Source organism: Carassius gibelio, chromosome A24 (genome assembly GCF_023724105.1).
Source record: "Carassius gibelio isolate Cgi1373 ecotype wild population from Czech Republic chromosome A24, carGib1.2-hapl.c, whole genome shotgun sequence".
Taxonomy (NCBI): Eukaryota; Metazoa; Chordata; class Actinopteri; order Cypriniformes; family Cyprinidae; genus Carassius; species Carassius gibelio.
In genome coordinates, this window is record NC_068394.1 from 20,061,435 (window position 1) to 20,076,625 (window position 15,191).

At 38.6% G+C, this 15,191-nt stretch overlaps 1 protein-coding gene across 2 annotated transcripts in view; it reads left to right on the top strand.

Moving 5' to 3' along the window:
- The first annotated feature begins 4,337 nt into the window (after positions 1–4,337).
- The window catches only part of LOC127946072 (bone morphogenetic protein 7), a 56,852-nt gene continuing 45,998 nt past the window's right edge, over positions 4,338–15,191 (top strand). The window contains exon 1 of one of the 2 annotated variants that reach the window (XM_052542385.1): positions 4,338–5,398. In XM_052542385.1, coding sequence (XP_052398345.1) covers positions 5,029–5,398 — 370 coding nt within the window. In that variant the 5' untranslated portion in view covers positions 4,338–5,028. The remainder of the gene's footprint in view (positions 5,399–15,191) is intronic. The other variant, XM_052542384.1, reaches the window with a different exon arrangement.

The following is a 15,191-nucleotide window of genomic DNA, read 5'->3' on the forward strand; positions in this document are numbered from 1 at the left end:
ATCCCATAGTTGCTCAATCAGATTGAAATCTGGAGAATTTGGAGGCTACAGCAACACCTTGAATTGCATTATCCTGCTGAAAGAGGACACTGCCATCAGCGAAAACCATTGTGATGAAGAGGTGTATGTGGTATGCAACAATTTCTAGGTTGATGGTACAGTACATGCCAAAGTAACATCCACATGAGTACCTATACCCATGGTTTTTTCAGCAGAAAATTGCCTAGAGCATTACACTGCTTCCACCAACATGTAATCTTTCCAAACTGCATCCTCTTGCCATCTTCAGTAACGTTCCTGTAACCTTGGCCAAATTGCCCCCCAGGCTTTTGTCGATCATGGCCTCCTAATAATACCTATATCACCATGTGATTTTTCAGTTTTTCTTTCTTACTAAATCTGCAAAAATGTAAACAATTCTGTGTTTTTCTGTCAATATGGGGTGCTGTGTGTACATTAATGAGGAAAAGAAAATACTTAAATGATTTTAGCAAATGGCTGCAATATAACAAAGAGTCAAAAATTTAAGGGGGTCTGAATACTTTCCGTACCCACTGTATATAAAAGAACAGATATGTGTGGATATATATGTGCGAGTGAATGTGTCTTTAAAGTGATGCTTTTTCTATACAATTTGATGACAGGAAACTTGTTACAGCCATATGTTTTAAAGTTACCATGAAACAAACGACTACAATAGCATCTTGATGTTGCAGATGGTGTGATGTAATGTATGAAATGTCATCCTGTACACACATTTTGTCTTATGGCTGTGTGCAAGTGTGTGTTTAATATTTTAACCTATCGTTTGAAATACATTTGCATAGGAATGCTCAGCTTTTATCTCAGTTATACCCCACTTATCTTATCACTGTCTGTTTCCTTTAACTATCTGAGATTCTTTCTGTCTTAAAGGACTAGTTGACTCAAGAATGATCAACCCTCATGTTCCTCAAAACCTCTATGGTCTTAATAAATCCAAAACCAAAAATGCTTTTCCAGAAAAGGGTAGTTCATAGTGACCCAAGATGTAAAGGAATAATACAGGTTAATTATTTAATAATTTATCTAATAATACAGAAGAGCTTTTTTTTTTATCACTGTCACACCAACAAGCATATTGTTTACATATTGTGTCTATATTATTGAAACAATATTTTAACTTTATTTATTTATTTATTATTTTTAAGAAGAATAAAAATGTTAATTGATCAATTTATATTGAATCCAGAAATTGCATTCATTTTAACATTTTAATTTGTTTATATAATATAGATACATATGTTATATTTTATTCTTTCAGAGGATAAATCTTCTGAAAGAATAAAATATAACATATGTATCTATATTATATTTAGAATTTAGTGCACAAATCACATTAACTACTTTTATGGTGCATTCAAGTCAAGTCAAGTCACCTTTATTTACATAGCGCTTACAACGAAAAAGTTTGTGTCAAAGCAACTGAACAACACTCATTAGGAAAACAATGTGTCAATAATGCAAAATGAATTCAGTGATGTCATCATCCAGCTCAGTTCAGTTTAAATAGGGAGTTGATCTCCTCTGACCAGATGAACCAGCAGTTCAATTTCAGGCTGCACCATAGTCAGATTGTGCAGAAGAATCATCTGTCCCCCAGTGGTCTTGTCCCTGTGGCCATCTAGGAGACAAAGTCTTTACAGGGGATCTGTATCTGGGGCTCTAGTTGTCCTGGTCTCCGCTGTCTTTCAGGGATGTAGTGGTCCTTTCTAGGTGCTGGTCCACCATCTGGTCTGGATACGTACTGGATCCGGGTGACTGCAGTGACCCTCTGATCTGGATACAGACTGGATCTAGTGGCTAGTGGCGGTGACCTTGGAATAAGAGAGAAACAGACAAATATTAGCGTAGATGCCATTCTTCTAATGATGTAGCAAGTACATCGGGTGTTATGGGAAGTGTTCCCTGTTCCGGTTTACCTAATTAATGCAGCCTAAAAATCCTTTCACGGATTTGGATATAAGAAGCGTATTAGTGTAATATGTGTAAGCCAGGTTAAAGAGATGGGTCTTTAGATTTAAACTGACAGAGTGTGTCTGCCTCCCGAACAATGTTAGGTAGGTTATTCCAGAGTTTAGGCGCCAAATAGGAAAAGGATCTGCCGCCCGCAGTTGATTTTGATTATAGGTATTATCAAATTTCCTGAGTTTTGAGAACGCAGCGGACATGGAGGACTATAATGTAACAAGAGCTTGTTCAAATACTGAGGTGCTAAACCATACAGGGCTTTTATAAGTACTAAGCAAGATTTTAAAATCTATACGATATTTGACAAGGAGCCAGGGCAGTGTTCAGTAGAAACTGAAATGTTTCCAGCTTATGAAAAATTATATTATTTGTTCAATTTAAATTTTGCAAAAGTATGCATAGCCTATTTGGTATCCCCAATCCCTACTTGGTTCTGTCCCTGCAAGGATGGTGATTCCAGTAATTTCTGAACTTGTGGGGAGATTTTTTGGAAAACAGCTTAAATCATACAGAATAACTTATTTATTTATTTTAATTATTATTACATATTTATTTATTTATTTTTAATATAAAAATGCAGAAAGTTTTGTGTGAGAGGTAGGTTTAGGGTAAGGGGCCATAAAATACAGCTTGTATCATATAAAAATCATTATATTTGTGGAATGTCCCCGTAAAACATAAAAAAAAAAAACCTCATCATGTGTGTGTGTGTGCTCTTGTTTTTGTGTCATATCAGGACACAAGTCTGTATAATGACATGGGTATGACACAGGTATTACAAGGAGAGGGTGACTTGTGAGGACATAACACATGTCCCCATTTTTCAAAACGCTTATAAATCATACAGAATTAGTTTTTTTGAGAAAGTAAAAATGCACAAAGTTTCCTGTGAGGGTTAGGGGTAGGGTTGGTGTAGGGCCATAGAATATACAGTTTGTACAGTATAAAAACCATTACGCCTATGGGATGTCCTCACTTTTCACAAAAACAAACATGTGTGCGTGTGTGTGTGTGTGTGTGTGTGTGTTTGAGTGATGGACTATCAGTGATTGGACTGATGAAGGAACAGGAAGCGGGTGGCTGGCATTGATTTGCGGAGCTTTGATGCATGCGTTTCTGCCCAACTAGATAAGATTAGCCACTTAGAGATAACAACACACAGCCATTTTATCAATCTAGATCTCAACCAGACACAACATAGTGTGTGAATTTGTGTGTGTGTTTTCTGAAATCAGTCTCCGTAACATAAACACGCAAGTTCTCTCTCTTATTATAGTAAGTTCAGTGAGTGTCTCATCTTTAAAGCGTTGCACCTGACCCTGACCAAACATCAGTTTGCTGTCTATCTGTCTGATGTCTGTAATCTCAAACATCAGAGAAATCCTTTAAAAATACTGGAGAAATACAGGCGATCAGATTTAACATAAGATAAAACAATACAGTCAGCTTCAGTATTCAGGTTCGGTGACTTGTCAAACATCCAATTTTTTCATAAAATTATGTTTACAACACACACACATGTGGTGTCATGGTGCATTTATGGAAACATGCTAATAGGCTACTACAACGCGTTTACATTTTATGAATAGCCTATTATTTCCAATTATTATCATGTGCAAAGATGAAAAAAAAAAAAAAAATGAAAAAAACTTGCGGTTATCTTCTGTGTCGTTAGGGGTCACGCTTCGGCCATAAAATGACTCGATTACGTAGAGTAAGTATGTTTAAGATTTCGTGGTGACATTTTCTGAAAGAACTAACTGTAATCATTTGGAAAATTACAATTCTTTTTTAATTCATGGTATTCTTTCACGAGCGAATTTCGGTTTATTGGCCTGCATCTAGTACTTCACCAACAAAACTAGAGAGCTTTTGTTAGCCTAGAATGAATCAAACTAACGTTACATTCTTATCAATGCATTAGGCTAATTTGTTTACAATGCGTCGGTTCTGACGTATTTGGTAGTTGCTGATTTTAAGATGATATTTGTCTTCTTCTTCATTGTGTCGCAAATATTCAGTGCTTAAGTGAATATATTAAACTAAAAGTAACATCTGAACGACTGCGGGACAAAACTAGAACGCTTGCGTTTTACTAGACGAAACTACTGCACTTATAATGAATGAAGCTGTAGCCTACGTCATGATCATCGACGTTCATAAGTTGAACACGGTAAGAAAGCTGAAATTGTCATCTACACTTACAAAGACGACACGTAGACGTGTACGCAAAGACGGGTTTGAGGATGTTAAAACTGTCTGGTAAAGCTCCACCTCTGGACGCGAGCAGTGGGGCGGGCTCGAGACGCGTCTACCTGCTTCAGCCCGTTATTTAAAAGCCTCAGAGACAGATGCTGTCCGCTCTGCAAACACATTCTGTAGGGATCAGTCTGAGGTCACATCGAAGAACTGAACGGAGAAGCTATATAGCTCGCAAGGATATAATTTCTTGGAAAATTGACGGATAACTTTTTTTCTTTATTCATTGTTGTGAATTATAGGCTACACTAAACTTAGCAGTAACTTTTGATGGGACACAGAGAAGATTCAAGCTGTTTTCTGTCCGGAACGAATCATCACGCAAAAGAATTGATGGAGATTCTGCGAATTGAAAAACCTGGACGACAACTTTATTTGTTTTGCACAGGATAATATTATTTTGCAGAGGCAGCTTACAGTTACAACCCAAAGGGTCTTTACAACCTGATGCCATATAACCTTTTCAATAACATTTTTATTCTACAGTTCTTCAGAAAACCATATGCACTAGTGCTTTTATGAAGCACCCAGAAACCAGCACCAACATATTTAGATAATGTAATCATGAGCTTTCAGGGAACCATGTAGGAATGTCTTTAAATAAGAAGGTTCTTCACTGAACCTAAGAGCCACTGAAGAACCTAGCTGTAAGATCCTATGGTGTGAAGCAGAAGAGAAGAGGGAAAAACACTGGCTTCCAAGTGATTTTATATTTAGAAGTGAAAACACCCTCATGATCATCACAGACTGGATGTAAAGATGACAAGCATCTGGTTTGCTCTTCTGGGCTTCTTGTGGACTGTTTGTTTGGCAGGTAGTAGTTCTGTACTGGACCCATCTGAGCTTCAGCCCAACTTCATTCATCGGAGGTTACATTCTCAAGAGAAAAGAGAGATGCAGAAAGAGATCCTGTCCATACTGGGACTGAACCACAGACCCAGACCACATCTGAACAACGGCAAATATAATTCAGCACCCCTCTTCATGCTGGATCTGTACAACAGCATGTCCACTGAAGAGAAGAGCGACGTGGATCAGTACAGATCACTGTTCACCACCACACGACCCACTTTAACTTCACTAGAGTTTCTGCATGACGCGGACATGGTCATGAGTTTTGTCAATTTAGGTAAGATTAACTTTTACATTTCCTTTTTTGCTCTTGCATCCATTTTGTTAAAGATAGGCACAATGATCACAGTATACATATGTATCTAACAAACCCTTTTCTAAAAATGACAGCACAAGCACTCTTCAAGCTAATATTTCACAAAAAATGTACATTCAATTATTTAAAAAGCAGATACTTTATATTGTTTAATAAATAGAGATATTGTATTTGGGCACTTTTATGTTCGTAGTTAATGTGAAGAACTACACCTGTGTTTGCTCTGTTAAGACATCTTACACCTGTGTGACCTGACTTCATACAGCCACTAAAACACAGTGGTCGAAAAGTTTAAAAAACTGTAGTTTATCTAGTGTGATGACTTTCAGGCATGTGTGTGACTTTAGTGTACAAATACTAATTTTAATTTTTTTAATATTTTTATTTTGAGCAGGATATCTGCTTTGACTATTTACTGTAAAGCTGAACAAACATATTTTTTATACAATTTTTCTTTCTTTCTTTCTTTCTTTCAATCTGTCTGTCTGTCTGTCTATGATTGATGCTTGCTTTTATTCATACATTATAAATCGTGAAATTATTTTTTGTGGCCTTTGCCTTTGTAAAACTTTTGCATGCACATGAAAGATAACTTTTAATTAATCTTATTTTATATGAATACATTATTCTATATTTATCCTAATAGCTTAAATGTACAGGCAATCATTCCAAAATGTTATTATTATTATTATTTTAATGCAGTTTGGAGTGCAATTTTTTTTTTTTTTTTGGTGACATTGTTTACTGTAGCTTGTAGGACAGAGACATTTTTATTTTAGTGTTATAACTTTCATTGGAGTGCACATTGTGTCATGTCTCTTTGAGCTCACTAAGAAGAAAATATCATAACGCATATTTTTCTCATATATCGTGGTAAGTAGTGTTCATCTGTACCAGATTACTGATGGTCCTGCCTTCTCTTTGTAAGGATTTGTTGGATATTGCCCTTCAACACTTTTTTTAACAGAAATCTATCATCTATCAAGCTCATAGTGACCCCGAGCACAGTGTCAAACCACCGCTCTGTTTATGCTCAGGGATTCTGTGTGGTTTGCTTCAGTAAACACAGAGCTCATTAATGGAGGGTGTATTCGTGTCCAAAATTCACTTGTTTATGTGAACTTCCCTCTCCGGGGCCAGGAGTTGCCCAATTAAGTTAATTATAACAATACAAACTCTTTTGGCTCTGCTTACTGCAGCTATGGGCCAATTGTTGGGTCAGTTGCAAGGGATGCTTTTGTGTGAGTTGCGATATACTAGTTTTTGGCTGGGTTCATTTCAAAGCTAATTTGTCTCTGTCAGTCTGTTTTATAAGACAAGAAATGTGTTATTTGTTGACCTAGTAGCGGTGGTTCTTCAGTCAGTTGACAGGCATTTGCCATTGCCACACAATAGCCACATTTTCAGTTCTTTTTGGAAATAAGCAGAATTTCATATAACCTGACCACCGATATGTTAGCCGAGACAGGCTTGAAGTGGCTTTTACTCATTTCAGTCAAAGGTCAGATAATTATTATTATTATTTTTTTTTAAATACAGGTTTATACAGTGGACTCATATAAGGGACGTCATATAACTTGCTTTATGTGATTCGTCTGTGATTCAAGTGATTCTTCATGGTCATTTACTGCAGTTATCCGTCTAGAACACCTATGACTCAGTTCCAAATGTAGGAGAAAAAAGGATATTGGCATACAGAAACTGACCAGTGTTGTGAAACATCCAGAAATAGCCAGGCCTCTTCTCACAGACAGTCAGTATATTCTATGTGAATCATCTTATGACTGTAGCAACAGTAGTACAATTTTTATTTTTATGGTGTGGCTTCATAAGTAGTCAGGATTTCCGACCTAAAGAGAAACATCACAATTATTACCTAAATATTTAACAAAAACATTGTCGTTGTGACCAGGTCCGTTTGAAGGAATTTGGGGGCCCCAAGTAAAATGGACATTGAGGAACCCCCAACCACCCACCCTCCGCACACACGCAAAGCCTTTCAGGACCACAGCATAGCCATACAGTTAAAGTTCACCCAAACTTTATATAAATAAAAAAGGTGTACATTGCAAATACTGCTGTTGCATATACTGTGCATAAATAAAACTTTTTTACAGTGCAAATACTGCTTGAAAAAATATTTGAAATGTGAACATTTTCAACAATTAAACATTTGCAAAAAAAAACATGACTGTACCTTAAAATCAAATATACATTAAAAAAGTGCACAATAACTAAATTCAACATACTTGAACACACACACACACACACATTAACATTTTTCAGTTCTCACAAACATGTGCAAATTATCTAAAACTGCTGTTTGTGAGCCTTGTTTTCTGCAAAGGCAATCACAATGTCCTCCATGTCCAAAAACTGGCGAACATCACGCTCAATTGACATAAGTGCCAGTCCTGTGAGCCTTTCTTGGCCCATGGTGGACCTCATGTAATTTTTTATCAGCTTCAAAGCTGAAATTCTCCTCTCACCACAGGCCACTGACACAGAGAGAGTCAGGAGTAGACGCAAAGCAATGCTTAAATTACTGTACAAATCCAGTAGCTTCACACTGTATATGTAATTAAGCATGTCAAATGGGAAAGTGGCTACATGGTCTGGAAAAGTGTAGAGAGATGAATTGATCTCAAGTGCCAAGTCATCAGCATCAATGTCATGGAGGGTTTGTTCCAATTTTTTGCTTCGTTCATGAACCTTTCCATTCTTTATTGTCTGCTTCATGTTGTCCTTTGAGAACAGAAAGTCATAAAGGTCATAAACACCCTTCAATCTTGAAAACCTGTAACTTAGGCTTCTGAGGGCTGTGTCAACCATGTGCAGAAAAAAAGTATCTTCTGAAAGTCTCGTCTGGAGTAGACTGAGTTTCCTCTGTACCTTCAAAAAAGGTTTACATTGCAAATACTGCTGTTGCATATACTGTGCATAAATAAAAAAAGTTACAGTTTCCTCTGTACCTTCATATAGAGACTGTCTTTTATTTTTACGCTGCCTTTTCTCAGGAAGGGTCATTTCCATATCCAGATTTTCTGCAATGTCTTTTGCATCAGTTTGACAGGAACCGATCCCATTTCCCCTGAAGTCTTCAAGGTACTCTTTTACTCCTTCTGTTTCTGATCTAAGTGTTTCCATGGAAACATTTGGACTTTGTAGCAGCTTGCTGACATGATTGATCTGGTACAAAACATTGTACTAGGTCATTGTGCAGGGCAGAAAAGACCAGGTCTTCAACTCACCATGTAAGCTTTTAGCAGTGGACATGGTCTCTGAGTCCCCCTTCTCTATAGCAAACGTCTGGAGTGCAGACAATGCATCCAGGATCTCTGGTAACTGGTATCGCACCACCTTCACGCAGTCAATCCAAGCTTCCCATCTTGTAGTTGACAAAGGTTTAAAAGTGAGCTGCTTTACATGTTCCTTTAGAACTGCCCAGCATTGCACAGAGGAACTGAATAAGTTATAGAGTCTTCGCAACACACCAAAGAAGGAGACGGACAGCACTGAGGACTTGGCAGCATCTGCTTGTGGTATCTTGAGCTGCAGAGGAAACCTCAGTGTTGGGAAGTGGTGCAGACTCAATTTCTGTTCTGGATGCAGTGTCTTCCACTGTGAGAGATGGTATTGAAAGTGTAGCTGGGGGAAAATTATGTTTTTATTAAAATCCATCTGTTCAGTTACAGAATGCATCACTGAGTGTCTGACACCTAGAAATTTGACAGGCACTACTGTATATTAAAAATTCTGAAATGTCCATGGACAAAAGTGACTGGTATTTACACAGTTTGGTGGGAATTCAATAGTGATTTGCACTGGTTTTTTTTTTTCTAATAATATGACAGCACAAACTTATCAGTTTAAACTCTGGGCTGTGGAGGATATCAGCTATAGAACTTGTGGTACCTTGTGCTATACAGGAAACATCAGCACTGAGAAGTGATGCATCTGTTGAGGTTATGGATGAAGTTGATGGTGTAGCTGAGAAAATAATTGAAAAACTAAAATCTGAAATAACCTGTGAAGTACGTTTTACCATTTCACTGTTAGCATATTGAAAGAGGTCACTATTAATAGCTCAGCTCAGTGAGAAAAATTCACTCTACCTTCATCAGTGGAGGTATCCTTAGGAAGAGCCTGAGGGCTGAGAAATTTAAGCAAAGCACCTTGAAGGAGAAAGAAAAGATGGTAACACTTTATAATAACAATCATTAATAGATGGTAAATTGATAGTTAATTAATCTTTAGTTTAATTGTCATTTAACTGTTAGCAAACAGTATTTTTACTTATTATAAAGTTTACACAAAACATAAAGATATGTTAGCATTGCCATATTTTGATATTAGAAAGGAAGGGATGCAGGCAGCTGCTTACCGAAGCTTAAAAACATCCCAAGCTAATGTTTGATGCATGGAATTTATTGTGTGGGTTTCCTAACCCCGGTTTGGTAAATAGATTATCAAGGTGGAATAGTATAGCATGCTATTTGCTATGCCACTTTCATCAAAACCTATTACAAAGCTACAGCAATGTCATGTCATTAAATACGCTAAACAGTGATTCTGGAACAGATCTACATCTTCCTTATCCCATTAAAAAACATATTACAGTACCCATATTCCGTCCGTTCAAAAAAAAAGTTGCACTACGTTACAAGCAGCATTTCCCGTCAGGCAGGTACTGTAGCTAACATAAACATATTTTTGCTAGCCTACCTGCTGCAAAATCACACCATTTGTACAAGAGTGACAAGTAGAGCTATTTTATCCAGTGTAATTTATCACTTACCACTATCTTGTTTTTTCTTATCCTCCTCTTCCTTTCTCTTCTTTCTCTTCTGGCTTCCTGAAGCATAATTCCACTTCATGACTGCCGAGGAGGTTTTGTATTTTGCCGGCAGCAGAGATCACGTGGTTGGCTGGCTGCTGTCAGCGACTACTGAGAGGGGCCCCCTTGAGGGGGATCCCGATAACAGTGTCATTGCACTTTACTGCATTGACGATCAAAGGGGCGCTCACACAGTGTCGTTGCATTTCATTCTTAACCAGTCATTGTCTTGGGGCCCCAGGCCAGCTCGGGGCCCCAAGCATTAGCTTGGTTTGGTTGCCTTGTCGCGACAGGCCTGGTTGTGACACAAAATGTCAGTTCTGTCACAATTTACTCAAAATTATGTCATGTTAATCCTGTATGACTGTTTCTTTTGTGGAACTCAATGTTAAGCCAAATGTTCACAGTGCTCAGTTCATAGTGAAATAATACAAAAATGAAAGCATTATAAGCATGACTCATTAAATATATTGGAGGTTTTCTAATTTTAAAACTAACCTGGTCCTTATGTTTCTAGAAAAACTAAATTGTACCCCTAAATGACAACATCACATCATACACATGCAGATATACACTTGAGCCGAACTCTGAGTTTTGACGGTTTTAGGTTTGAGTGATCTTTCAGGTACATCCAGAGGTCTTGAAGTTACTAATTCTCCCAATTCTTCCTGACCAGTCTTGCTCTGTTTATAGAAGGGTACAGGATGGCCTAAACTTTTCTTGGCGCAGAGAATTTTGAGGAAATTCCCATCTCTTGTTTGCACTGGTAATATTGTATATTTGTCATTTTCTTCTGGATAAGAGGGGATCTTCCAGTAATCCAGGGATAATCCATTCCTGCGTTCTCTCCTTTGGTCCATCATTGCCTTCTCCCACCTGGATCTTTTGTGTTCACTCACATTTCCTCCTGTAACTGTCTCATACAAACATATACACATTTTAAACTCATTCTTTTCCACAGCGCATGTCTTAACTAGAGCCCAGCTGTCATTTCCCCCTCTTAGCAAAGTCAACAGCCACCCAGGAGAGCACAGGTAAGCTTCGCTTTAGGCCTGTAAAGTAGTAAGTGACCCACACACATAGTTGGAAGGGGGTTTCTCAAGAGCTTAACGTGGTCTAGACAATCCTGGCTTCTAATAACTGTATGAATCCTGTATTTGACAATGTGCTTTCATTTCGTTCTTCTGCTCTTAATAGTGTCTTTCAGTGTGCTGAGCTTCAAATCTGGGCTGAGCTTTGTGTTTTGCACTACAACCCATATTTTATCACATAATTTGCTGGCTGCAATCAGTCAATGAATTGTTTGATGTTAGCTGGTTATGCACAACATGGATGACCTCTTCTGAAAGACTGGCCATGGATCACAGACACAGGAGGGCTGTATCACTTCTAGTCTGCATGCGGGTGTTAACATGGAAATTAAGGAAGGAATTTGAGTTATGCTTTAGCTCCGTAAAAAAAGAAAGGGATTTTCTCAAGGGTGACTCAGCAGACTGATAAGAACTGTTGAAAACATGCAGCAAATGAGACTAATGGGCAGGTACAGATGAAATCTGCACTGATTTAACTGTCAGAATTGTGGATTTAAATAATGTGGTAAAATGTGTTAAATGGAACTTAAATGGAAGAGTACAGCACTTTTGTTAGCACATTTTTAGTCATTTAGTAGTGGTTTATATTTTTGAATGTCCTGATTCACAGCCATACATTTTTACAGAAGTGTTTTGGCATATCATTGATTCCTTTAAAGCTGCATTTTTCCTTGAATTATTCCAGTGGTACATTTGTTATAATGATGGGTCAGATTTTGTTGTAAAATCAATTCTTTATCTTAAATTTTTGCATTAAGTCACATCTGTTAACTGAGAGAACGTGGTCTGTTATTGCAATTTTACCTCTTTAATGTGGTGTACTTTTGAGAAAAAAAAATGAATTTAACTAAATAATGACAGTACTTGATTTGATCAATAGTGAATTGAAAAGTGGCCACTTTGAGGGATGTGACTTCATTCGAAAAGAAAAAGTCGAAAGGCAAAATAAGTGACTGATTACGTTTTGATGATTACAAAAATTACAAAGACAAACAAACAAACAAACAAAAAAATTGTTAGAATGTGTAATAATAAAGTAAATAGAGTCCTTTTTGATTTTAGGTAGACTTTAAGCAGTTCTATCTAGGCAGACTAAAATGAGTGTCTTTGGTCTTCTCTCTTAGCCTTGGGCCAGATCCCCTTGTTCTCTGGGCATTTTCGAACAGTGATTATCTGACAAGGAATGCAAGTTTTAATCTCCGTTAAACAGACACGCTGAAGTTGATGATCGTGAGGTCAGGAGATAAGCTTCTTCAAGGGAATGTCCTCTTAGCTTCAGTGTTAGCTGGGAAGTTCCGATGTTATCTCTGCGTCTCTCGCCATAGCCGTTAGATATTCCCCCACAGTCACCAGTTCCTGCGATCAGTTCTCAGGAATGTGCTGTTCTCGGCAGGTAGCTGTTCTGCAAGCATCTCTTGTTATCAGGGATCATATTGAATAAGGAATAAATAAGGATATTGGAACAATAAAACTTGCCGTGGTGTTGCCTCTGGGTGATGAATTTGAGATGAGAAGGCATATGTTAAACTGATGTGAGATGATAACCACAAACCCAGAATCTGATTACATGATAAATCACTTGTGGGATGGATCACATCCATGTAGCCTTTTAAAAGTCTCACGTCAAGATCCGAGTTATAACCCACAGAAACAAAAAGAGACCATACCACCAACCCTTGCTTATTCCTCTAAGCCAAGTGTGGTATTTTTCTCTAAAGCGTGCTAATGGCCTGACATCAAACACTCTTAAAGCCAAGGCTTCACCCAAGTCTGTGCTTGAAAGTGAAACACTCAAGAACAAAGTTAGAGAAGTGTGGACGATAGAGCGTGACCTCTCTGTAAATAACTTTTGACCCCCAGATGAGGTCATAGCTGAGCTGTTACCATGGGTTCAGACCTTCAGTTATGTAGCATTTGTTATCATACAATATTATGAAATAGACTGATATTAGTCAGGGCAATTAAATAATTGACACATTTAAAGAATTGTTGTAAAGGGGGGTTCAACTTCTTGCTTTCTTTGATTTGAAGCTAATAAACCAATGGCAGCATATGATTTGTAAGCAATGTAATTGTTATTTGGGTTAATTTTACAAGAATAAAGGATTTGTATGTAAAATGCTAAGCAGGTGGAGTGATTTTTACATAAATCCTATTTAAAGGGGGGGTGAATGTGGGACCAAGGGCGATGTGGGTAACTGTCGTGGAACCTTGGTCATGGCACAGAGAATGCATCCCTTGATGTATTCTTGGATTTCCTCGTGAATTCCTGGCCATCAGTACTTATGTTGTAAGGAAGCAACAGCTTTATTTACCATGGGGTGTCCAGTTCCCACTGAGGAGTGTGCTTGTGAGATAAGAGCCCTGCGATGCTCTTCCGAGGCGAAGATCTTTCCTTGTGGACATGCAAGTGGGGTCGTAGTTGAGCCCGTTCGCGGAGCATTTAGTCTAGATCCCATTGGATGGGGTTAACAAATATTTTAGTGGGTAAAATGGGCTCTGGTTCTTCAGGAGTCTCTTCCAGATTGTGAAGATGGGACAGAGTATCTGCTCTAGTGTTTTTAGATCCTGGTCATCTGGAAATGAAACCTGGTAAAAAAATAAAGCACACCTGGCTTGTCGTGGGTTGAGTCTCTTGGCTTCCTTCAGGTATTGGAGATTCTTATGACCAGTAAGTTTGTCTAGCTCCCTCTAGCCAGTGTCTCCACTCTTCCAATGCCAGTTTCACAGCTAGGAGTTCTCTGTTGCCTATATCATAATTCCTTTCCGCTGGAGACAATTTCTTCGAAAAGTAGGCACAGGGCATTGGGTCTGGTTGCGTTCTCAGAACACTGGGACTGGATGGCGCCGATGCCAGTTGTGGAGGCGTCCACCTCAACAATTAATTTATTTTCGGGATCTGGGTGATGAAGTATTGGGGCTGTGATAAAGGTGGTTTTAGAGCTTGGACTGCTTGCTCCGCTTCATGATTCAACTGAAGGGGCTTGGGTTTCCTCTTCAAGGGGGAGGTAAGGGGTGCAGTTATCATACTGTAGTTGTGAATGAAACTGCGGTAAAAGTTGGCGAAGCCAAGAAATCTCTGGAGCTCCTTGATGGATTTAGGTGCAGGCCATGATGTGATAGCTTGAGTTTTCCGGTCATCTATCCTCACCTCTTCCTTTGGGATTGTGTATCCTAAGAACTCTATGGATTGCTGGTGAAAAACACACTTCTCAGCCTTTACAAAGAGAGAGAATTATCTTAAACGTTGGAGCACTTGGGCATTGGTGATCTTTTTCATTGGGTGAGTAAATTAGGATGTCATCTTTGTAGACGAGAGCAAAACGGTTCAGATACTCATGGAGGAGCTCATCCATGAAGCTTTGAAAGGCAGAGGGGGCGTTTACTAGACCGTACGACATCATCAAGTACTCGTAGTGTCCAGCAGGGGTGATGAAAGCCGTCTTCCACTCATCTCCTTCTCTAATTCTTACCAGGTTGTATGCACTCCGTAGATCTAACTTGGTGAAGATACGGGCATCTCGTAGCTGTTCAAGAGAGGATGGAATTAGTTGAAAAGGATAGCTGAATTTTACCTTTATTTTGTTCAGAGCTCTGTAGTCGATGCAAGGCCTTAACACTCCATCCTTTTATAGAATAAAGAAGAAACTAGCCGCTGCTGGAGAAGTAGATGGTCGGATGTACCCTTGCCTAAGGGCTTCATCCACGTACTCCATCGCCTTCTGTTCCGGGATGGACAGGGAGTAAATACATCCCTTAGGAATGGCCTCTCCGGGGACCAGATCGATTGCGCAATCCTAATGACGATGTGGCGGGAGCTTAGAGG